Here is a 23,563-nt window from a genome sequence, read left to right as displayed (position 1 = left end):
CAATTCATCATGTCAATCTCCTGATACTCTTAGAAGTGCTCTGTCATGTTTGTTTTTTTAGTATATATTCCTTTGTGAGGATTTGCAAGGAGGATTTGCATCAGCTGTTGAAGAGTTACCTACATATACATAATGTTTTGTGTTGGGTTGCCTGGCTCCTCATATATTCTTTTGGGGTATTTGACTATGGCATTAGCATAAAATGGCAAATGTTTGGAATGTAGTAATAGAAATAAAAAAACAAAATAATTGTCAGCAGGACTATATGGAAAGGCAAGTACCTTCTTCATCCACCGCAGGAGACACAATGATCTCTATCAGCTTATTCAGGAGCTTTTCATCATTTTCTCTCTTTTCCTTCTCTTCCTCAGTGACAAGAAACAGATTACGGGCATACTTTGGGATGCTATACTGAAACTTCAGAATTCGATTCTTTGTCCTCCAGCTACTGTCCTGGAGATCATCTACTACCACCAAAACCTTGTACCGTCCTGTGTATAACAGAAGAACAGCATTCTATTAATATTTATTATACATGCCCTCTAAATGTGCCCTTGGAGCTTTTAATAGGTATATCTGTATAGACCAGTGGTTCTCAACCTTTCTAATGCCGCGACCCCTTAAAACAGTTCCTCATGTTGTGGTGACCCCCAACCATAAAATTATTTTCGTTGCTACTTCATAACTGTAATTTTGCAGTGGGAGGACTAGCGCCCCATCACTGATGTCAGTGGGAGGAATAGTGTCTCATCGTTGGTGTCAGTGGGAGGAATAGTGCCCATCATTGGTGTCAGTGGGAGGGATAGTGCCCCATCATTGTTATCAGTGGGAGGAATAGTGTCCCATCATTGTTATCAGTGGGATGAATAGTGTCCCATCATTGGTATCGGTGGGAGGAATAGTGCCCCATCATTGGTATCGGTGGGAGGAATAGTGCCCCATCATTGGTGTCGGTGGGAGGAATAGTGCCCCATCATTGGTATCGGTGGGAGGAATAGTGCCCCATCATTGGTGTCAGTGGGAGGAATAGTGCCCCATCATTGGTGTCAGTGGGAGGAATAGTGCCCCATCATTGGTGTCAGTGGGAGGAATAGTGCCCCATCATTGGTGTCAGTGGGAGGAATAGTGCCCCATCATTGGTGTCAGTGGGAGGAATAGTGCCCCATCATTGGTGTCAGTGGGAGGAATAGTGCCCCATCATTGGTGTCAGTGGGAGGAATAGTGCCCCATCATTGGTGTCAGTGGGAGGAATAGTGCCCCATTGTGGGTGTCAGTGGGAGGAATAGTGCTCCATTGTGGGTGTCATTTGGAGGAATAGTGCCCCATCATTGGTGTCAGTGGGAGGAATAGTGCCCCATCATTGGTGTCAGTGGGAGGAATAGTGCCCCATCATTGGTGTCAGTGGGAGGAATAGTGCCCCATTGTGGGTGTCAGTGGGAGGAATAGTGCCCCATTGTGGGTGTCAGTGGGAGGAATAGTGCTCCATTGTGGGTGTCATTTGGAGGAATAGTGCCCCATCATTGGTGTCAGTGGGAGGAATAGTGCCCCATCATTGGTGTCAGTGGGAGGAATAGTGCCCCATTGTGGGTGTCATTTGGAGGAATAGTGCCCCATCATTGGTGTCAGTGGGAGGAATAGTGCCCCATCATTGGTGTCAGTGGGAGGAATAGTGCCCCATAATTGGTGTCAGTGGGAGGAATGGTGTCATTGGGAGGAATAGTGCCTCATCATTGGTGTCAGTGGGAGGAATAGTGCCCCATTGTGGGTGTCATTGGGAGGAATAGTGCCTCATCATTGGTGTCAGTCGGAGGAATAGTGCCCCATCATTGGTATCAGTGGGAGGAATAGTGCCCCATCATTGGTATCAGTGGGAGGAATAGTGCCCCATCATTGGTATCAGTGGGAGGAATAGTGCCCCATCGTTGGTGTCAGTGGGAGGAATAGTGCCCCATCATTGGTATCAGTGGGGGGAATAGGTCCCCACCATTGGTGTCAGTGGGAGGAATAGTGTCCCATCATTGGTATCAGTGGGAGGAATAGTGCCCCATCATTGGTATCAGTGGGAGGAATAGTGTCCCACCATTGGTGTCAGTGGGAGGAATAGTGCCCCACCATTGGTGTCAGTGGGAGGAATAGTGCCCCATCATTGGTGTCAGTGGGAGGAATAGTGCCCCATCATTGGTGTCAGTGGGAGGAATAGTGCCCCATCATTGGTGTCAGTGGGAGGAATAGTGCCCCATCATTGGTGTCAGTGGGGGGAGGAATAGTGCCCCATCGTTGGTGTCCGTGGGGGGAGGAATAGTGCCCCATCGTTGGTGTCAGTGGGGGGAGGAATAGTGCCCCATCGTTGGTGTCAGTGGGGGGAGGAATAGTGCCCCATCGTTGGTGTCAGTGGGGGGAGGAATAGTGCCCCATTGTTGGTATTAGTGTCACAAATGATGGGGCACTATCCCTCCCACTGACACCAATGATACTTACCTTGCTGAATCCTGCTCCAGCCTGGGCTCGCTCTCTCCCTCTCCCATCTACAGCCTGCATACCTGGCTGCAGCAGCAAAATTTGCACTTACCTGTCAGCTGTCTTCCTTCTCTGGCCTCTCTCTTCACTCGCTCCTGCAGCTCCCTCGATCTTCTTCGATCTCCGCGCGCTACCGCTCGGCTCCTCCTCTCCAAGCTCCACCTCTTCGCCGGTGATTGGCCGCCTGTGTGCCTCTCCTGAGCTACAGTTCCGGTGGCCAATCAGCGGCGAGGAGGCGGAGCTGTTGAGTGATCCCGGAGGTGTGGCCAGGTTACAGGGGCAGCATATCATCCCGCCCACAGATCGCCTGAGACAGGAGCGGTGTCTCGGTTCCTAAGACCATCGGAAATATGTGTTTTCCGATGGTCTTAGGCGACCCCTGTGAAATGGTCGTTCGACCCCCGAAGGGGTCGCGACCCCCAGGTTGAGAACCGCTGGTATAGACAGTTCAAGCTTTTGCCTAAGGCTACCCATAGAGGAGTCACTTTTTTTTCATTCAACCAGCAGTTTGAACTCGCTGCGCTATTGTACTTTGTTGGCGGGGAGCCTTCCCTGCCATCAGAATTCACTGATCAGTGTTGCCTGCTATAGCCGATGATGTTGAGTGGCAAAAATCTGACAGGGCAATTGTACAAAAGTCAATCGATAGACTGAATAATGTACAACCACCCTGCCCATATATGGATGGAAATTCAGCCAGTTCATGCTGAATCAGCCAAATTTCGATTTAGGTAAGCTTGGCTTTACAATTACACATTTAAAACTGGAGGTGGGGAAATATTGAACAACCCAGTCTGACCATGTTTCAGCAAAGTGAACCTATTCACTTCCCTGGCTGGATATTTGCTTGGTGGTGTGAGTTTACATATCAAATTATTAGGACCCCTCACATATTCATTATTCTGAGAGCAAACCAGGGGCGGACTGACAACTCATGGGGCCCCCAGGCAATAGGGGATCATGGGGCCCCTGTGTCCTCAACCACACTCAAACCACACCCAAAAAAGCCTATGAAAGGTACCAGGGGCATCTCATGGGGCCCCCTACTGACCCCGGCCCTCGGGCAGTGCCTGATTTCCCAAATGGTCTGTCCGCCCCTGGAGCAAACTCACCACCAGCTCCTCAAAGAGGCAACCCTCGTGGAAGGCACAGGTCTTTCAGCACAGGATAATCTCTGGTGGGATTCAATACAATTCTTGCTTTTGAGACAGGGGAGGTTATAAAGTGAGAATACTCACGCCCTATGTAATATCATTATCCTCATGTAAACAAAGCTGATAATACCTTATTAGAACAGCAGCTAAAAGGAAGTGTTCTATTTTCCAACAGGTAACATACATCACAGGGATTCCGGGGTTGGGAATGCATTGATAAATGGTCCTTTTTACTACATGGGAGAGCCCAGCTTGGAGAAGACTATTGGATTTGCTAGTCTCTAGTAGTCTCTAAACTACATTTGAAGTTAAAACTTTTTTTCCCAAATTCCATAAAGACTTTAGGAGGGGGAACAGGAAGGGGGGAAGGGAAGAATTAAGGGGGGAGAGGAGAGTGTAACCCTTGCAGGACCTGGGTAACCAAACTTCTTCTGCTGTATTCTCTCGGGACCACCACCTGTTAGGTAGGATTCCCGGAAAACTCCTTTTTTTTGAAGGTTTAGACCCACTCCGAGGTATTTTTTGTGTTTATGTACAGAGACAAAAGTTCTAGAAAAGTTCCCTTCACTTTATGTACCAGTGACAATACAGGAAGTAAAGTAAAATCTCTCCAAATTGAGGATGAATCCCCTCTTAGCTAGGCATCACCTTGTGTCCCTATTGAATGATTTCCCCTCTCCTCTTGTTCAGGTAAAAACATTGTACATTTCCCATGACTTTCTGTACCAGAGACAATGGTCACCTGGACAAATAGGAAGGGGTGAACCAAGGGCTCCAATGCTTCTATATTCAATATAAAAAGTGTTGGCTTTATATGTGCTTTAAACATTCATAAAATAAATCTGTGTGTCAAAAAATATGTAATGTGTTTGTTCTATATACATTGTAAGAGAACTACACACCTAGGAGAAGTGTTTTAACACATCTATACCTGAAAAAGAAGGTTCTTACTTGTTCAAAGCTTTCAAAATACATGAACACTGAGGTGATCACTGGGGATCATTTACTGTATCAAAATGTATTATTCAAAATTGTCCTGTGGATTCTCCTATTTCTTTGAAGTCTTCATTACTCACACAACACATTCAGGAAGGGTCAAAAGTTAAGTGTTAACAAGGACTGCAGTGTGACATTACGTAAGAATATTTACCAAGAGCCGTAGACAGGTCCTCTATTTCCATGTCATACAAGGGGTCATTGACATTGGTGATATTGACTCTCCCTCTGTTCTTAGTGTGATACAGAAATGCAAAATCGCAGCGTGCGATCTCTTCATAAAACTCTGCATATCCTTTATTCGATATATAAACCGGTCTGACTTCAGCCACACCAAGTGTTGTAGATTTCAGCAAGCGCACCAACCATTCATAATCTGTTTTTGAAGATCTGGAGAAGATTGCAATGTTCCCAAGTTTCTGAAACAAATCAAAACAATAAGATGTAAAATATAATAGTGGACTCTAGTCTTGTGAAAGATCATAAATGAACTAATGGTCCAGTAGCCTCCCTAGCGGTCTGATTATGTCCATATTTCTGTGCTTAAAGCGGTAAATTTTTTTGCATGGAAATATGTATTTTTTTTATTGTAGGCCTGTAATTTTTAGGAATAACTCACTGAAATCTGTCCGAACAAGAGTCTAGTAAACATCCCGGGGATGTTAAAATTTGAAACACGAAATCATAAATTATAATTTAATAAATAATCATAAAAAATAATAATATAATAATAATACATTTAATTCAATAATATAATCAAACCAAAAACACTGAAATTTGAAATAGAGCGCCAAGTTCGCACATCACTGAGCAAAGTCGCAGAATCGTTTTCAATGTCTGATGACGAATTTCCCCCACAAATCATTATCACTCAATTCTGCAAGTGGTTCTGATTTACTATCGCTGTTCTCTAGCCGGTCTAAAACCGCGTCTGACCTAAAGGGATGCTTTTTGGACACCATGGACGTTTCTCAGTTTCCAGGCAGAAAGAACAGTAAAAATGCAGGCAGGGCGCCGGACAAAGCACTCGGGACAAAATGTATGTGAAATGGTTTGATACAGGAATGGAATACTATGTGATTTTAGCGTATTGAATGAATGTCACTTTTTCACGTTTTTTAATTTCCCGCTGTTCCGTCCTCCGTCCGTCCCAATGTCGCAGGGGACGGAACCCAGAAGAAAGATGCCGGCATTGGCTGGAGGACATTACAGGGGACACTGCAGGGGGGACATCGCGGGAGCGCAGGACAAGGTAAGTGAAGAAGAGATCCCAGAGCAACGCTGCAGGGTAAGCCCGAGTGTAGCTCAGGGTTACTGCTTCTGGTACTGAAACTTTACCCCGAGCTACACTCAGGAATACCGCCAGGGGGGTTAAAGCTAAATTCCAGCAAGAATATATTTTGCATACTTATATTGGGCCACCTTGACACAATGTAATTATGTATTTGTGATACCCATTCAGCCTCTTTGGAAACTGTAAATCTCTGTAGTATCTGACCTACTACAGTGGTAGCCATGGTCTTCTGGATGCTATGCCGAGTGACTGCCCTTTTGTATAGTAACCTCAGCGGGTCACTTCTTCGGCACGGCCACCATTCAGAGAATCCCTTGCATTGTCCTCAACACATGAAAAGTATTCTCTGATTAATGTTGGTGGAGCCCATGGACTTGGAGCAGGCCGAGACCAGGTCACGGCCCCTGGGTTCACCCAGCTGTGGTAGAAGCACCGTTGGGGGTGTATAGTGAGTAAGAGTCTGATGTGAGGAGGTAACTAGAGCAGCGTCGGGCAGGCCAGGTCGGTAACAGTGGTGGCGGTGTAGTACAGAATCAGCAGGCAGAGGGATAAACAGGTCACAAGCCGGGTTCGTCAACAGGAGGTCAGGACGTGCGGGGTTAAGCAGGAGAATGGTCAGACAAAGCCAGGGATCAGAACAGGAGACAGACAGCAAATCAGGGTCAGGCAGGGTCGGCAACAAACAATCTACTCTCAGGAACTCAGGAACACAGATAAGACTATAGGGCAATTGAGCATTGCAAGAGCCCAGTTTAAATAGCCCGACCGACTCCTTACAGGCGCTCCTGGGTCCTAGTGCTTGCCCGGCACCGTCATTGGAGACAGGCGCGCCTGGGTCCTAGTGCCCACCTGCCTGTATGTTTTTGTCAGGATTCTACGCATGTGCAGATTCGATCGCCTCGGCGATCTTCTCATTCCCTGACAGAGTGCAGTGCATTGTGGGGCCTTTACCATTTGTGTATTTGCTGAACACACGAACACCCAGGTTTCAAGTCAAACTTATAAAATAAAATAAAAATCAAGCAATCATGTGATATAAATTAATTAATTAATGTGAAAAACAAAGTCCATCATAACATGTAGATGTCACTTTCAGAGTTACAATCTTCCAATATTCCCAAACCGAAATCACCACGTGCTCATGAAACCGCCTTCCCTTTTGGGTATGCACTCACCAGACCCCCATGCCTTCCACTCTCATGGTCGGCATGTATCGCTTGTGAAATCTCCAATTGTGGTATCAGCATAATCTCCATAAATCTCCTTACTATAGAATAGTGAATGCAATGTCCTGAGTTTAGCAACACTTTAAAACTTAAATACCACTAGGGTTTCATAATGCTTTAAAATCATCTTACCGGTCCTGGTGGATCTGGAAGTTTCACTGTAAAATACAATACAGAAAGGGAGCAGAATGAATAATATTAGAATGTATCTTGTATAATAATTGAATTTTTGGTGCTTCTCACACAAAACAAGATGCAAAAAATCACATTTTTATTATCCCCTGAATTTTACCATGTAACAGATGAAGATCAGTGTGCAATTAATCAATTAAATGAATTCTTTTAACAATTAAATGTTTTCATTATTTTTCTTATTTAGATTTAGGGGAATCTGTAGTCCTCTAACCATAAAAATTAACATACATCTATCCCACAGATATTATTCATGTTTTTGGACCATTTATCTAATTACTGCAAAAACTTGATGCTAGAGAGCAGGGGCGGACTGACCATTTGGAAACTAGGGCACTGCCCGAGGGCCCAGGGTCAGTGGGGGGGGCCCCATGAGATGCCCCTGGTACCTTTTTCATGGGCTTTTTTGAGTTTGGGCAAGGACACAGGGGCCCCACGATCCCCTATTGCCTGGGGGCCCCATGAGTTGTCAGTCTGCCCCTGCTAGAGAGTGAACTGAAAGAAGTAATAGGCAAATGTAGAATCAGGAACTCTTACTACTTCTACTGATGGCATCTTGGAAAAGGTTCCTTTTTTTCCCGGCCTCCATATTGTCTGGGTCATCCCCTGTGAGATGTGTCAGGTAGTCCGTCTCTTTCTCCTCCTTCCTGAACAGGAACAAATCTGAGGACATCTTCTCCATATTAGATTTTTTATAGAGTTCTTTAATTACCATCTCTGAGTTTTTCCCATCCAAGTCATCAATCACCACAATGATTTTCTTCTTCTCTACAAAACACAATTATACCATTGTTAAAAATGTATTGGATTAGGTCTGAAGTTTATTTTAGTTTGCTTTTCCCTGCTTTCCCTTTTCTTCCCTCATCAACACACTAATAAAAATGTTACATAAAACCTTTCCATTTTCATTGCATATTTTATTTTTGAACATGTGATGTCATAATTGGGTCTCCGTGGTTTTTCTATGCAATGCAGGCAGATCATGGCTGGTGGGAGGGGATGGAAGGATGGTGTACTTAGCTTCCAGAATATGTCAAAGCACCCTACTTCAGTACTTGTCTCAATAGATCTCAGCCCTGACCCAAGCAGTGAGCTGGTTCTTTGGAGAGGCTATGCAAATATCATAAAAATAAGATGGCATGATGTCAGTCTTGAGGAGTGGGAGTTCCTAGGGAGACTGAATTTGTATTTGCTTTGGCCTCCATACTTCAATGCCCCTTCCTTCAGGTTCACAGAGCCTCAACAGCTTCTCCATCAGCCAATCAATGCTGCAGCAAATCTTCTTCTCTAGCTTCTAGTCCAACACCTCAACTCCTCATGCTTCAGTAGAGCCATACCCCTCCCTGTGCCTCAAGACCACCCTCTCCAGCCCTTAAAGTGGATCTTCACCCAAAAGGAAGAGTTCTGCTCCCCCCACCCCTTCCATATTTGAAATGTCTTTTTTATGGGCTGATTTTGACAGGTACCCACCCCCACTTGAATTGCTGCAGTGATCCAAAGGGAAGTTAGGCCCTCCTTCCTTCCCAAGCAACCCCTTGGAACACATCACAGGTTCCAGGAGACTGTGTGCCCATTCATGGCTCATGCCTGCACAGTGGGCAGCCAGCTGTGAAACCACAAGGAGTCACAGTTGGCTGCACACAGTAAAGATGCCGGCGCCTGGACCCAAAGACAGGCAGACAGCCGGGTCTGGTGAGTTCATCAATGGATCCTGGGACAAGTAAATGTGCAATTTTTAAAAGTCATCAGCTACAGTATTAGTAGCTACTGACTATTACATGTTTGTTTATAGGGTTAAGATCCTCTTTAATGATGCAACACTCCTTCTCCAGCTCTTGATGTCCCTAGATCAGCCATTCTCAGCCAGGGTTCCTCTAGAGATTACTAGGGGTTCCTTGAACTGTGGCTGATTGACCTCCAATTTCATGGTGCCATAGTTCCAGAGGCAATGCCCCTTGGCAGAGCCAGCTGCATGACAGCAAGGATCTTTTACCTTCCAGTCAGGTTCCATTCTAACCACTACCATAAGCAGGGCATTTTTCACACGGGCCACCAATGTAAGGGACATTTACCCACTGGACACAGTGAATTGGCTTTGAAGGGGTTCTCTGAAACCTCAAACCTCAAACTTATTTTTAAGCTTGCTCCAGTGTTAAAAGGTTGAGAAAGGATGACCTAAACAAACACAGCTCTCTTACCACAATAAAGCCGGAGTCTCTCACTGGAGTAAGTCTGAGAAGAAAAAGTACAGAAGCTTTCCTGGGTAAAGTGCAGAATTAATGATGGGATATTGAAGATCTGCTCCAAGATTTTCTCATTCTCGTTTTTGTCTGCATCAATGTATATAATGTCCTCTACTGTGCCCTGGAAGTAGGGAGGTCGTAGGAGTTTCAGAAGCCATTGACTATCATCCTTTGGTGACCAGGAGAGAAAGCCAACAGTCCATGGTTTGGTTTCTTTATTGTTTAATCCATTTACCATTTGAGTTGTTGGTCGTGGCATTTGCTGCAATTTTTAAAGAAAAAGTAGATGATGGAGGTAATGAGATTGATGTTGAAAACTATTATGATAATTTATTAATGTGTTATGTTTCTCCTGTCCTGGTAATTTGTTTTTAGCTTACTGTGCGTCAATAAGTCTTTTTTCTTAGTTCCCATGTTCAAGTAAAAAATATACAGTATATAAATGGCCACGTGTGTGGCCCCGTGTTCAGTTAAGTCTGTTTTTATTTTGGTGGGTAAAAATAGTTCCAGACAAAGATTTTTTTTAGCAGAATATAGATTTCTTATTAGAAAAATATTTTGAATGATTCCCTTTTTTATAATGGATTTATTTTAGATTTTTTTTTATCTCGTAACATACACAAAAGTGCACAGTAAAACATTTTATATATTAATAACACTTAAAATGTTTCTTCTTTTCTGACACTAATAGTATTCCATTTTAAAATATATACGAGGTGTGACCATTTAATTCCTGGAATGCCCTTGGTGTAGCCCTATGGTGACGAGTCACACAGCCATTCACACTTGAATGTGTTCTGACTTGCTCTAACTTGCACTCACCATGGTTGCAGACCCATTGACTCAGTCTTTATAGAGTAGTAGAAGAAATAAAATGCGTGCATTGTGCTGTTGGGTGACATGAGTATGGAACTTAGAAACCGTTCTGTATCTGCCACCCCTCTCTGCCAATCCCTCCACTGGCTTCCAATTGCCCAACGGATAAAATTCAAAACGCTAATACCGACGTACAAAGCCGTTCATAACACTGCCCAAAATTACATCACCGATCTTGTCTCCAAATATCACCCAAAACGTACTCTCCGCTCATCACAAGACCTCCTATGCTCTAGCTCCCTTGTCTCCTCTTCCCATGCTCATCTCCAGCACTTCTCCAGGGCTTCCCCCATCCTCTGGAACTCCCTACCCCAATCTATCAGACTATCGCCTACTCTGCTCACTTTTAGGTGCACTCTGAAAACCTATCTCTTCAGGGAAGCCTACCCTGCCCTCAGCTAATACTGGAATCCTCTACTCCTCCAACCACTCCATCCCCCACAGTTACTACCTTTTGTACCACTATCCCTTCCCTCCTAGATTGTAAGCTCCAAGGAGCAGGGCCCTCCTAACCCTCTTGTATTGAACTGTATTGTTACTGTACTGTCTCCCACCATATTGTAAAGCGCTGAGCAAACTGTTGGCGCTATATAAATCCTGTATAATAATAATAATAACAGCAGATTAGCATCAAATTTTGTGCAAAAATTGGCAAAAGTGCAAGTGAAACTTTAGCTCTGTTACAGCAGGCTTATGGTGAACATTCCATGAAGAAATCAAGTGTTCTTGAATGGCATAGGTGGTTAAAGGAAGGCAAGAAGGTTTAAACAATGATGCAAGCAAAAACGCAAAGAACAGATGCAAATGTGGAGTTCACTAGAACATGGTACAATGGTCATCCAACATTGATATTTGGAAATTCTGAAAAGGTTACAGGAATCTGTTTGGAGGAAAAAAAACAGAGCTCTGTCCTGACAAGTGGTTTCTCCACCATGACAATGACCTGCACATGATGCGTTAAGTGTTCATTGCCCCAAAAATCCATTCTGAAACTTGACGATCGTAGTCCCTTGACTTAGCACCCTGTGACTTTTGGCTGTTTCCCAAACTAAAAAATGCCTTAAAAGGACACAGTTTTGATGACATTCCAGATATCCAGTGCACCACAGCAAAGATACTGCAGAGCATTCCAGAAAACAAAACAAATGTCTCAGGTAGTGGCACAGTAACCTAGAAAAAGTGCGCCACTTCACAAGGGGACTATTTTGAAGGTGACAACAGCCGCTAGTGTAAAGGTAAGCAAACTTTTTCTTTTACAGTCCATTCCGAGAATTAAACTGTCAGACCTCGTAACTGCAAAAATACTCACTGAGTCTGTAACTTGGGCACAAAAATTAAATAATAATAATAATAATAATAATAATAAATAAAATAATATAAAAAAAATGGGTGTGAAAAAAATAATTTGGTCTTACCAGACTTCCAGTTGGAGGACCTGTAAGAGAGAAAGAAGATCTAGGTGTACTAAGATGTTACTAAATACAACATTTATTGATTACATTTACAGCACTATCAATTTACATATATATTGTACATTCACATCAGTCCCTGTTCTCAAGGGGTGTACAAGCTAAGGTCCCTAACTCACATTCATACACATACTAGGGACAATTTAGACAGGAGCCAATTAACCTACCAGCATGTCTTTGGGGTGTGGGAGGAAACTGGAGGATATCCACACAGGCACAAGGAGCACATGCAAGCTGCAGGTAGGTAGTGCAGGGGTTGGGATTCAATGACTGTAGTGCTGCTAGACGGGAGTGCTAACCATTCAGCCACTGTGCTGTCTGACATCTCACTTCCCCCTTAGTACAATGTGCAGGTACTCAAGAATTTTTTTTTTTTTCAGAACCAGTTAGGTCAGCAGTCTAGGACTTCTCTGGTCACACAATGCTTTAATATGAACTCATGCCATTTAAAAACATAATCCAACCAACCACCCCTAGCACTGGAATGTCCGTACCTGTGTGAATAATCAGGGATTTTCGAATGTTTTCAATTTTTCTGCATATCTCTTTCTTGCTGATCCAGTCCAGCTCTGATCGTGATATTCTGAATTGTTGAAGAGTTTTGGAAAATTGGTTTTCTTCCCACTTAGAAATCCATTCCTCCTCCAGATTATCCGCATTCCCGATCACCACAATCACCTTCTCTGCTCCTAACACATATAAACCATGTTTAACAAAACACTCATTAAACTCATTAAACTCTGTGATAGCCACCTGAAGAAAGCCAAGAACTGTTGAGGGTACATTTGGGGGGCACAGAACACAGCTAACAATATTTCTATGGAGGGCCAACCAATAAATCTGGCTTCTGCATGTCAGACAGTAAGAAAATTGTATTCTGATACACAACCTGAGATTGTTCTCCATCTTGTGTTCTTCTGCATGCCATGTGCACAGCCGGAAAAGTAACTGAAAGGATCTAGATAACCTCCATTGTGTTAATGTACGCCATTTTAAGTATTAAGTTAGCTTTTTGCAGATATATTAGAAGTTTAATGAAACTGTTTTAGTTGCTCAAGGATGTATCAACAGAGGCTAACATGACCCTGGCAATGTCTTTGTCTGGTTGTTTCTCAGAAAGCTAGCCAAAACAATTTGTACCAAGAAATGTATATGTTATGTTTCATGTAGTTAGCTCATGATGGAAAATTACAAGTTACAGTTTTTGAAACTCACTCCCCCCTCCCTTATTATTTCTGTATCCTATATAATCTTAGTAATGTCTAATAAACTTTGAACATCTCTGAACATAAGCTGCCGTTATTTCCGTGTTCAAGGGGTGTTCCCAGAATTCTGCTGATAAACCAGGAATCTCTCCACAGACCGGGGGTCTCTGAGGGGATAAGAAAATCATCCTTTCAGTAACCTGTCCTAATATCAAAGGTTTAAAACTACAGAAATGGCAGTAAAAGGCACCTTCATTTTAGATATCTTCTGAGGTGCCCGGGGCCATTAGGACTTTGAGATGTCCATTGTGCAACACAAATCAGAGAGAAGTGACCAGAATCTTAGTCTCCTCCCTTCTTCCTCTCAGCTCTTTCTCATGATCCAGAACTATGATGGAGAACCCCATGGACAAAAAGTAAGGTGGGAAAGGGCTAGAGGCAGGGGCGGACTGACCATTTGGAAACTCAGGCACTGCCCGAGAGCCCGCTGTCAGTAGGGGACCCCATGAGATGCCCCTGGTACCTTTTTCATAGGCTTTCTTGAGTTTGGGCAAGGACACAGGGGCCCCATGATCCCCTATTGCCCGGGGGTCCCATGAGTTGTCAGTCTGCCCCTGGCTAGAGGTTGCAGGTCCAACCTTAAAACTGAACATTAATCTTATATATTTGGGTTTCCATGTTTCTCCCTACCCTCTCATCAACATACTAAGGAAACAGTGAAATAAAACCTTTACATTTTCATTATATACCTTATCTTAGAACAAATGATGTCATCAATGGACTTTTGTGCTTCTCTATGCAATTCAGGCAGATTATGGCTGGTGGGAGGGGTCTGCAGGGTGTTGTACATAGACCTCTGCCTCAGTACTCTTTTCAAGAGCCCTCAGCCCTGGTGCAAGCAGTGGGTGGGGTCTTGAGAGGAGTTATGCAAATGATTGGTGCATGTCAGTCTGGAGAAGTGGGTGTTCCTAGGAAAATGGCATTTTCATGCAGGTTACCTTAGGTGGTGCCCACATGTAATGCTGAGCCTCCATGACTGAAATATCATTCAACTAATGAAAGAGGTGAGTCAGGAACAGTCAGGCTGAGGAGGAAAGGCTGGATGTTGCTGGATGTCCCCCAGCCAGGAGATGAGGCGGAGCGTTATCTGACCTGCTGCAGCTTCTAATGCACATTGGAAGCTCACAGTGTGCAGTGAAATCAGAGTAAACAATTTCAGGCCAGGAGAGGATCCGGTATAAAAAGACTGTATGGAAGTGTTGAGGCCAGATTTAAAAATTCTGTTTTAAGATATCGATAATCATACTGTGCTTGGCTCAGGGCAGCAATGCTGGAAGACGCTCCCTTGAGTTGGAGTTCACCTTTAGCAATTACTTTTGCATAGTAGGGGGATTCCACATCAAGTCTAATGGAATATACTGGTGTCTATTGTATCACCATATATACAGTTCAGCACATAACACAGGTTTACTTACAATTCTGTTCCAGAAAAAAACTATCTGCAAATGCCTTGTATTTCATTTATTTTTGGAAAGTAAGATTTTATATAAATAGTAAAAAAAGATATACAATGATTAAGACGTATAACATGCCCCAAACCAGGGGCGGACTGACCATTGGGCACTGCCCGAAGGCCTGGAGTCAGTAGGGGGCCCCATGAGATGCCCCTGGTACCTTTTTCATAGGCTTTTTTGAGTTTGGGCAAGGACACAGGGGCCCCATGATCCCCTATTGCCTGGGGGCCCCATGAGTTGTCAGTCCGCCCCTGCCCCAAACCATTATATGCCGTGTTAATTTGAAGAAAGAAAATGACTAAGACTAGTAAGATAGCGTGTTTCACCTTTGTTGCTAATGCAGTGCTCTAGGTAGCGCCCCATCTTGTATAATGGTTTGTGAGATTTGGGTGCTGAGTAGAATATGACAACTGAGGATTGGTCCACTAGAGACGTCCATTCCAAGTCTTTTTTGAGGGATGAAAGGACAACAGATGGACAATTATGGTTTTGATTACCCATCAAGTAGGAACTTATATTAGTGGCCTCTTGGCCCAAATCCCAGGACAAAACCAACAACCTGAAATAGAGAAATAAATATCACATCAGAACCAAAGGAATATACAGTGTATCTACAGTGTGAGATCACCTAAGATACTGCTGCCTCTGACTGCTAGTCTTGCCAGATTTTAATGGAGATTCGGTGATGTCACTTCTGTGTTGCTCTCTGTTCTCTTTGCTGGAGAGGAAGCCCTACTGAAGACCCACAGAGAAAGGATATTTCTACTTCTGTATCATCCACTCTGTGAATCTGTGCTTCCTCCACCCCTATTATTACCCCAACAGTCTTCCTATTACACTCATCAGTGGGCAGCAAAGGTCTGCCTCTACCAAAATGGCTGCCTCTGTACAGAGACACAGTGCAGAAGAAGACATGGTAAGTTAGCAATAAAAAAAGATCAACTGCTGTGAGAATTGAGAATCAAGTTAAAAAGGAACATTATAGAGTTAAAGTTAACTGGTTATTATTTGGCGTGTATTAAAATACATGTAAACTTTAGCTGTATGACATTTGTTTTGCTAAAGCAACTTATATTTCCTTCAGCCACCTTTCAGTCACTTCCTGTCTACATGCATTCCACTGATGGCTACGTGACATTTTCCATGTTGAGTTTCTTGATGGTGACAACACTGGACTATGTCTGGGTAATGTGTGTTAAAACAGTTTCTCCATTGAAAACAAATGTGATAGGGTGACAACACAGGAAAACGTATTAAACACAGGGACAGAGTGTTGTCATCCTATAACAGGAAAAGCCTGAACAAGGATCTCCATGGAAGGATCATCCAGTGTTACTAAACCCCGGACCTTGCATCCCCTATATCTGCTCTCCCCGGACCCCACATTCACTATATTCGCTCTCCTTGGACCCCGCATTCACTATATCCGCTCTCCCTGGACCCTGCATTCACTATATCCACTCTCCCCAGACCCTGCATTCACAATATCCGCTCTCCCCGGATCCTGCATTCACTATATCCGCTCTCCCCGGACCCTGCATTCACTATATCCGCTCTCCCCGGACCCCACATTCACTATATCTGGTCTCCTCAGACATCGCATTCACTATATCCGCTCTCCCCGGACCCTGCATTCACTATATCCGGTCTCCCTGGACCCCGCATTCACAATATCCACTCTCCCCGGACCCCGCATTCACTATATCCGCTCTCCCCGGACCCCGCATTCACTATATCTGGTCTCCTCAGACATCGCATTCACTATATCCGCTCTCCCCGGACCCCGCATTCACTATATCCGCTCTCCCTGGACCCTGCATTCACTATATCTGGTCTCCCCGGACCCCGCATTCACTATATCTGGTCTCCCCGGATCCTGCATTCACTATATCTGCTCTCCCCGGACCCTGCATTCACTATATCCGCTCTCCCCGGACCCCGTATTCACTATACCTGGTCTCCCCGGACCCTGCATTCACTATATTCGCTCTCCCCGGACCCTGCATTCACTATATCGGGTCTCCCACAGTACACAGAATATGGAAATGCAATTGTTTTAGTAAATATAAACTGCTAAATATCTTTTCTCATCAGCAGTATATGGCAGTCTTGTGACTTCTATCAGCGTCCAGCAGAGAACGGGGTAAATCTTGTAGGAGGAGTTTTCATTCTCCTCTGATTGTCCTATGAGGCTGCATAACCCCTGAGACTCTGTTTCGACCTGTGCTGATCACGTGCACTCTCCAAAACAGAGAAAAAAACTCTCTAACAATACACACCAAACAGGGCATGTGCATAGTGACTCCTAGAGCTCTGTACTATCAGTAGCTGGATTGGGGACTGTGAAAGATGGGTAGGATCAGAGAAGACAGGATCATACATTCTTTTTGCACAGTGCGGAGGATTAACCCCTTAGGTTGTACAGTGAGTATAACAAGAATGCTTTACTGCATTTACAACTTGAATTTACTGTTGCAGCTTTAGTAAGACTTCAACAAGTTAAAGGTTTTTTAAGAGTTGAGTAACTCAGTTTACATCTACTTTTGTGCACATTTTAGGAGCAATAACCCTTCTAAAGTGTAATCTGAAAAAGCAAGAATAGAATTTCAGTTCTCTGGAGAAGTGGTCTCCAAACTGTGGCTCGGGGGCCAGATGTGGCCCTTGGTGTGCCTTTATCAGGCCCTTGGGTCACTATTCCAGCAATTGTCCTCATCGATGGGGCACTGTTCCTCCCATTGATACAAACAATGTGGCACTATTCCTCCCATTCAAACCATTGCCAGATCTAGGGGGGTGCTGGAGTGGGCTGTACCCCCCCCCAGATTTCAGGGGATATTTGGGGAGAGGATTTATACTAGGAGTGGGGATTTGGGGGGATTTGTACTGGGGGGAGTTAATTTGTACTAGGAGGGGGAATTTGTGAGGATAGTTAGATTTTTGGGGGATTTGAGCTGGAAGATGGGATTGGGGGGAAATATTTGTGCAGGGAGGAGGACTTGGACTGTGAGGATGGGGAATTTTTGCATTTTTGGTTGGGTAGAATTTGGGCTTGCATAGGGGGTGAACGTGTTGTTTAGTGCTGTTTTTTTGAGGAGGAGGGGGATGGAAGGTGGGGGCGCAGTTTGCTAGATGATCTTGTCCCCACACTGCACACAAGGCACTTAACAGATCTCCTCCCCACATAACACGTTGCTGAGATCAGATTCCCTAACACAATGTGTAGCTGGCTGCAGTTGCAGTTCTGACCTGTGAAATTCCCTGATTGGATTGGCAGCTGCAGTAGCCAGCTACACATTGTGTGGAGGGATACCGATCTCAGCTATGTGCCGTGTGGGGAGGAGGAGATCTCTTAAGTCCCCTGGCAGCAGTGACCATGTCCTCAACTCTGCTGACCACTGTCTTCCACAATGCTGACCCTGTACCATGCCCTGCGAACCCCTGTTTTCTATCCTGTTGACCCCTGTCCTCTGCCATGCTAACCGCTGCACACTGACTAGATAACCCACTGTACACTGCCCTACAAACTAATGTCCTCTGTACACTGCCCTACAAACTAATGTCCTCTGTACACTGCCCTACAAACTAATGGCCTCTGTACACTGCCCTACAAACTAATGGCCTCTGTACACTGCCCTACAAACTAATGTCCTCTGTACACTGCCCTACAAACTAATGTCCTCTGTACACTGCCCTACAAACTAATGACCTCTGTAAACTGCCCTACAAACTAATGTCCTCTGTACACTGCCCTACAAACTAATGACCTCTGTACACTGCCCTACAAATTAATGGCCTCTGTACACTGCCCTACAAACTAATGGCCTCTGTACACTGCCCTACAAATTAATGGCCTCTGTACACTGCCCTACAAACTAATGACATCTGTACACTGCCCTACAAACTAATGTCCTCTGTACACTGCCCTACAAACTAATGGCCTCTGTACACTGCCCTGCAAACTAATGGTCTCTGTACATGCCCTACAAACTAATGACCTCTGTACACTGCCCTACAAACTAATGTCCTCTGTACACTGCCCTACAAACTAATGACCTCTGTACACTGCCCTACAAATTAATGGCCTCTGTACACTGCCCTACAAACTAATGACATCTGTACACTGCCCTACAAACTAATGTCCTCTGTACACTGCCCTACAAACTAATGGCCTCTGTACACTGCCCTACAAACTAATGGCCTCTGTACACTGCCCTGCAAACTAATGGCCTCTGTACACTGCCCTGCAAACTAATGGCCTCTGTACATGCCCTACAAACTAATGGTCTCTGTACACTGCCTTACAAACCGCTGACCCTGTCCTCTGCTCTGCCCCTGTATACTGCTCTAATGACTCTTATACACTTCTCTGTCAACCTAGCATCCTATGCCCCCCTGACATTTTTCACTGCACCCCCAAATCAGACAGGCTAGAACCAGCCCTGATTCAAACCAATGATTGGGCGTTGTTTATGCCCACTGATGCCAGGACATTTTCTATTCCTACCAGTCACAGCCTAGTCCCCCTAAGTTCTGAAGGACACTAAACTGGCCATGTGCTTAGAAAGTTTGGAGACATCTGATCTAGAAGATGGCCACAGGTTGGTATAAATGTTTCTTTTCTTGGAATGTTCTGAGGATAATAAATGGACAGTATAAATGTAAAATGTTACAATTGCCTTTCCTTACAGATACCTGCAAATAATATCACTGAAAATAAATCATTACTTAGTGTGACATTTGCACTTTGCTCCTCATTTAGATCTCCATTTACCTGTGATACTTCCTCTTGCAGAATCTGGCACAGGATCTCTGCATGACGGTTATGGTATATGAGCTAGAAATACACATGGGGTTAATCCGTGTAAATTTAACTCCTTCCCGCCAGCTGTACACATATATGCGGGTGGGCCTTAACACCAAGAGGGCACATATATGCGTACCTAAAGATAAAAAGAACTGTGCAGAGAGAACACGCCGTGTGCGCTCCAGACACCATTACCGGTGCTAACGGAAAGCTCACAATCTCTGCTTGTGATCAGGAGCTTTCCGATCATATGACCACTGTGACAGCCAATCACAGCAGTTGCATGATCAGAAATCCTGCCTCCTGGCATCTAAAACCCTTAAAGCGGAGTTCCAGCTGAAAAATAAAATCAGCAGCTACAAAAACAAAATATTCGGGTACCCCCTCCCCCTGCTCCCCAAAGGTGCCAATACTTAACGGCGATCGGGGGACAAAGGCTTACAGCAGAACTTCCCCTTTTGGGTGGAGCTCCTCTTTAAATATATTTTGCCTATAATACCCTGAATTTTATATGCTTCAATGACATAGTATAGAATCTGATCTGGAATCTAATGGTGGAGCATGCGGGCAAATCTTTGTGATCCTTGTGGCACCCTGCAGAATTGTGTAAATGATGTAAACCAAGGATCAAGGCTCAGTATGAATAAATGTGATCATTCGTATTTCAAGATTAGAACATGGAACCTAGAATAGAACAAAGAAGAGTGATGGCAGGAAAAGACCAAATGGTCCATCAAATCTGCCCCATTAAATATATATATATATATATATATATATATATTCAGTCATAGCTAAACACATAGTCCCCCCAGCATTTCTGTCAGGTAATGCACCACTTCACCCAGAAAATTGTTGAAGTTACAAATGTTTCGGCATTCTCATGTTTATTTCTTTTGTTTGTATTGGTATGACACAGAAAAGTGGAGAAACTAAAAGCCAAATTTTTTTGCCATGCAAAACCCCAGATATGGACTGGACAAAATTGTTGGCAGTTTCTCAAAATTGAAAGAAGCAATTGCATTCCAAAGCTGTGATGTTCCTGTAATTTGTAATTAAACTCACCTGTATCTATTAACAGGTGCTGACAATATAGAAATCACACCGACAACCAGGTAAAATGGTGAAAAATTGACTCTTTCTGTTGTGTGTCTCTGTGTGCCATATGGAGCATGGAGAAGAAAAAGAGCAGCAAAGAATTGTCTGAGGATTTCACAATGAAAATTGTGGGAAAGCACGGATAACCTTAAGGTTACAAGTCCAGAGATCTTAACGTTCCTGTGTCCACTGTGTGCAACATTGTCAAGAAGCTTATAGCCCATGGCACTGTAGCTAATCTCCCTGGATGTGGATGAAAGAGAAAAAATGATCAAAGAGCAATGAAGGATGGTTCAAATGGTGGCTAAAGAACCTCGATCAGCTTCTAGACAAATTCAAGCTGACCTTCAGGCACAGGGTACAACTGTGGCAGCTCGCACTATATGTCACCATCTGAAGGAAAATACTAAGGTAGGAGACCCAGGAGGACCCCACTGCTGACACAGAAATATAAAAAAGCCAGATTGGAGTTTGCCAACACGTTTTTCTTTGTTTCTGTTATAAAAGTTTACAAATAAATAATTGTTCTTCATAAATTTAGGCCGAGATGTATTCTGCTACATGTCTTTGGTGAAAATAACCCAAATTAGGATGTATTATTTAGTTTGTAGGAAAGTTATAGAGTTCACAAACTATGGTATAGATCTGAATATTGATCAATCCTGAAGTACTGACGGCCAATCTAATTTCTTGAGGTCCAAGAATGTCAGAACAGTACAGATATCCCCCAAATGTCAGAATAGTACAGATATCCCCAAATGACCCCTTTTTGCAGAGTAGACAGTCCGACGTACTTCATAAGAGGCATGGCGAGTTTTTTGAAGTTGTATTTTTTTGTCATAATTTTTCGGAAAATGAAAAAATTAAAAAAATTATTTTCACTATTTTTTTTTTACATCCTGTCACCAGTGCAGTACAGCGTCATCATATAACTGGCATGGCGGTGAACAGGGACACTGACTGGTGACAGTATGAAAAAAATACATATATATATATTTTTTTTATTTTTTTTTATTTTTTTATTATATTTAATTTTTTATTACATTTTTTTTTATTTTTTTAAGATTTTTTTTTCATATTTTACTATGACCAAAGTAGTACAATGTTACCATAATAACATTGTACTACTTTGGGGAAGTGATCAGTATTTTTTTTTTTTTTTTACACAATTTGCTTATAGCAAGGAATACTTTGCTATAAGCAAGCATTTACCTGAATGAAATCGATTCATTCAGCTTTTTTTTTTTTTTTTTGTGCTTAGCTGTGATTTGGTCACAGCTAATCACATGACATGTGCATGTGATTAGCTGTGACCATTCACAGCTAGGTACTAGTATACAATGGATGGCATCATGAATGAAGCCATCCATTGTATACAACTGTCATGTGACCTGCTGTGATTGGTCACAGCAGGTCACATGGTACCAGCAACGGGAGCCGGTACTCGGATCTGTCATCGGCCGTGTCCGAGGTGCACGGCCGGTGACAGATCGCACTGCTGCCCCGCTCTGCATTAGCGCAAACTGCGCATGTGCGGGGGCACGCCAAATGGCATGCACCTGGAGTGCAGAGACACTTTTGAAGCCGCCAAACGGCCATTGGCCAGGCGGCAAATGGTTAAACATGTGCAGTAAAAAAATTAAAAAATTCTAATTTCCTTATAAATTTAGGCCAAAATGTATTCTGCTACATGCCTTTGCTAAAAAATAATCCCAGTACATGTAAATTAATTGGTTTACGTGAATGTTATAGTGTTTACAAATGGCGGTATTGATACTGGGATTTATTTTTTGTTTTTGATAGTAATGGCGGAGATCAGCGACTTATAGCGGGACTGCGGCGGGCATTCTGACACTGGGAGGAACTGACTTGGTGTCACTGATATCCCCAATACAAACAAAAGAAATAAACATGAAAATGCCAAAACATTTGAAATTGCAACAATTTTCTGGGCAAAGTGGTGCATTACCTGACAGAAATGCAGGGGTGCCAATATTTTTGGCCATGACCGTTGTGGGAACTCGCTTCAGAGTGGTAGAGCTTCTTCAAAGCACAAAGCAACTTGCTTCTTTTTAAGGGCCTTTTTGCCCAATTTTATTTAAAGAATGTCCAGTAACATAAAGGTTTCCCACGCAGGGGTTTCCACCATCACACAAAGTAAACAATACTCAGCCTTCTGGCTCTCTCAGCTATACCGCTCTATATCTGTCTCCTTCAGACTTCTTCCACAGGGTTGTTTTAGCACACAGCTATTCTCAAACAGCTCCTTGCTGCTTTTGGCTTCCACCTCTCCTTGGTGGAGCCCTCCTGACTCCTATCTGCCGGGGTGGAGCCCAGAATCATGGCCTGGCCTCCACAAAAAGGCCTGCACACACCTGTGCAATCAGCGCACTGGCTGCTCCCAAAATATGGGCCCAGGATTGGAGATTTCATCCCTCCCAAATCTCTTAGAAATCTCCAGGCTACAGGTCCCAAAACAGGCTTTACAAACCAAAGAGGAAACTGATAAACCAGTTTCCTCTGCATTATGAGATCTGCCTGGAGCCCCTCAACCTGCATGGTTGGGAATCCTGGGTCTCCATCATGATTTCCACCGTGGCAGGATACCGCACTGCCACACCGTATAGCAAATTTTTTTTACGACTGAGTATAGATCTATGTTTGTCCCAAGAGTGTTTTAATCCATATACTGTTGTCAAATATACATGCAGAACACCACAAAAATTCAAATCCTGCAAATCCTCATCTCCACCCTCCTATCCAATCCCCCTTTTTCTTTTTGATTTTGTCCCAAGAGGCTACAGGACCAGTCTAAAAGCCCCACACGATATCAAGCATGTGCATGTGCAGTGGAGAGCCAGTTGTGATTCCTCAGAAAGTCACAGCTGCCTTCCAAATCCAAGATGGCAGCAGTGGGGACTCAAAGTGGTGAGGAGAACCAGCTGCAGAAAGACAATGCTGGCCTCCAGGGGCAAAAA

The 23,563-nt window shown here is 43.8% G+C and overlaps 1 protein-coding gene across 1 annotated transcript in view; it reads right to left on the bottom strand.

Moving 5' to 3' along the window:
* The window catches only part of LOC149437749 (uncharacterized), a 32,855-nt gene that overhangs the window by 5,681 nt on the left and 3,611 nt on the right, over positions 1 to 23,563 (bottom strand). The window contains exons 2-9 of the mRNA XM_089660663.1: positions 15,013 to 15,245; positions 12,462 to 12,656; positions 11,914 to 11,933; positions 9,578 to 9,884; positions 7,917 to 8,147; positions 7,320 to 7,345; positions 4,822 to 5,086; positions 282 to 491 (exon numbers count right to left, since the gene is read on the bottom strand). Coding sequence (XP_089516789.1) covers positions 282 to 491; positions 4,822 to 5,086; positions 7,320 to 7,345; positions 7,917 to 8,147; positions 9,578 to 9,884; positions 11,914 to 11,933; positions 12,462 to 12,656; positions 15,013 to 15,245 — 1,487 coding nt within the window. The remainder of the gene's footprint in view (positions 1 to 281; positions 492 to 4,821; positions 5,087 to 7,319; positions 7,346 to 7,916; positions 8,148 to 9,577; positions 9,885 to 11,913; positions 11,934 to 12,461; positions 12,657 to 15,012; positions 15,246 to 23,563) is intronic.

Source organism: Staurois parvus, unplaced genomic scaffold (genome assembly GCF_062004578.1).
Source record: "Staurois parvus isolate SC_StPar_1 unplaced genomic scaffold, SC_StPar_1.0 ptg001260l, whole genome shotgun sequence".
NCBI lineage: Eukaryota > Metazoa > Chordata > Amphibia > Anura > Ranidae > Staurois > Staurois parvus.
This window is presented reverse-complemented; position numbering and strand designations above follow the sequence as displayed.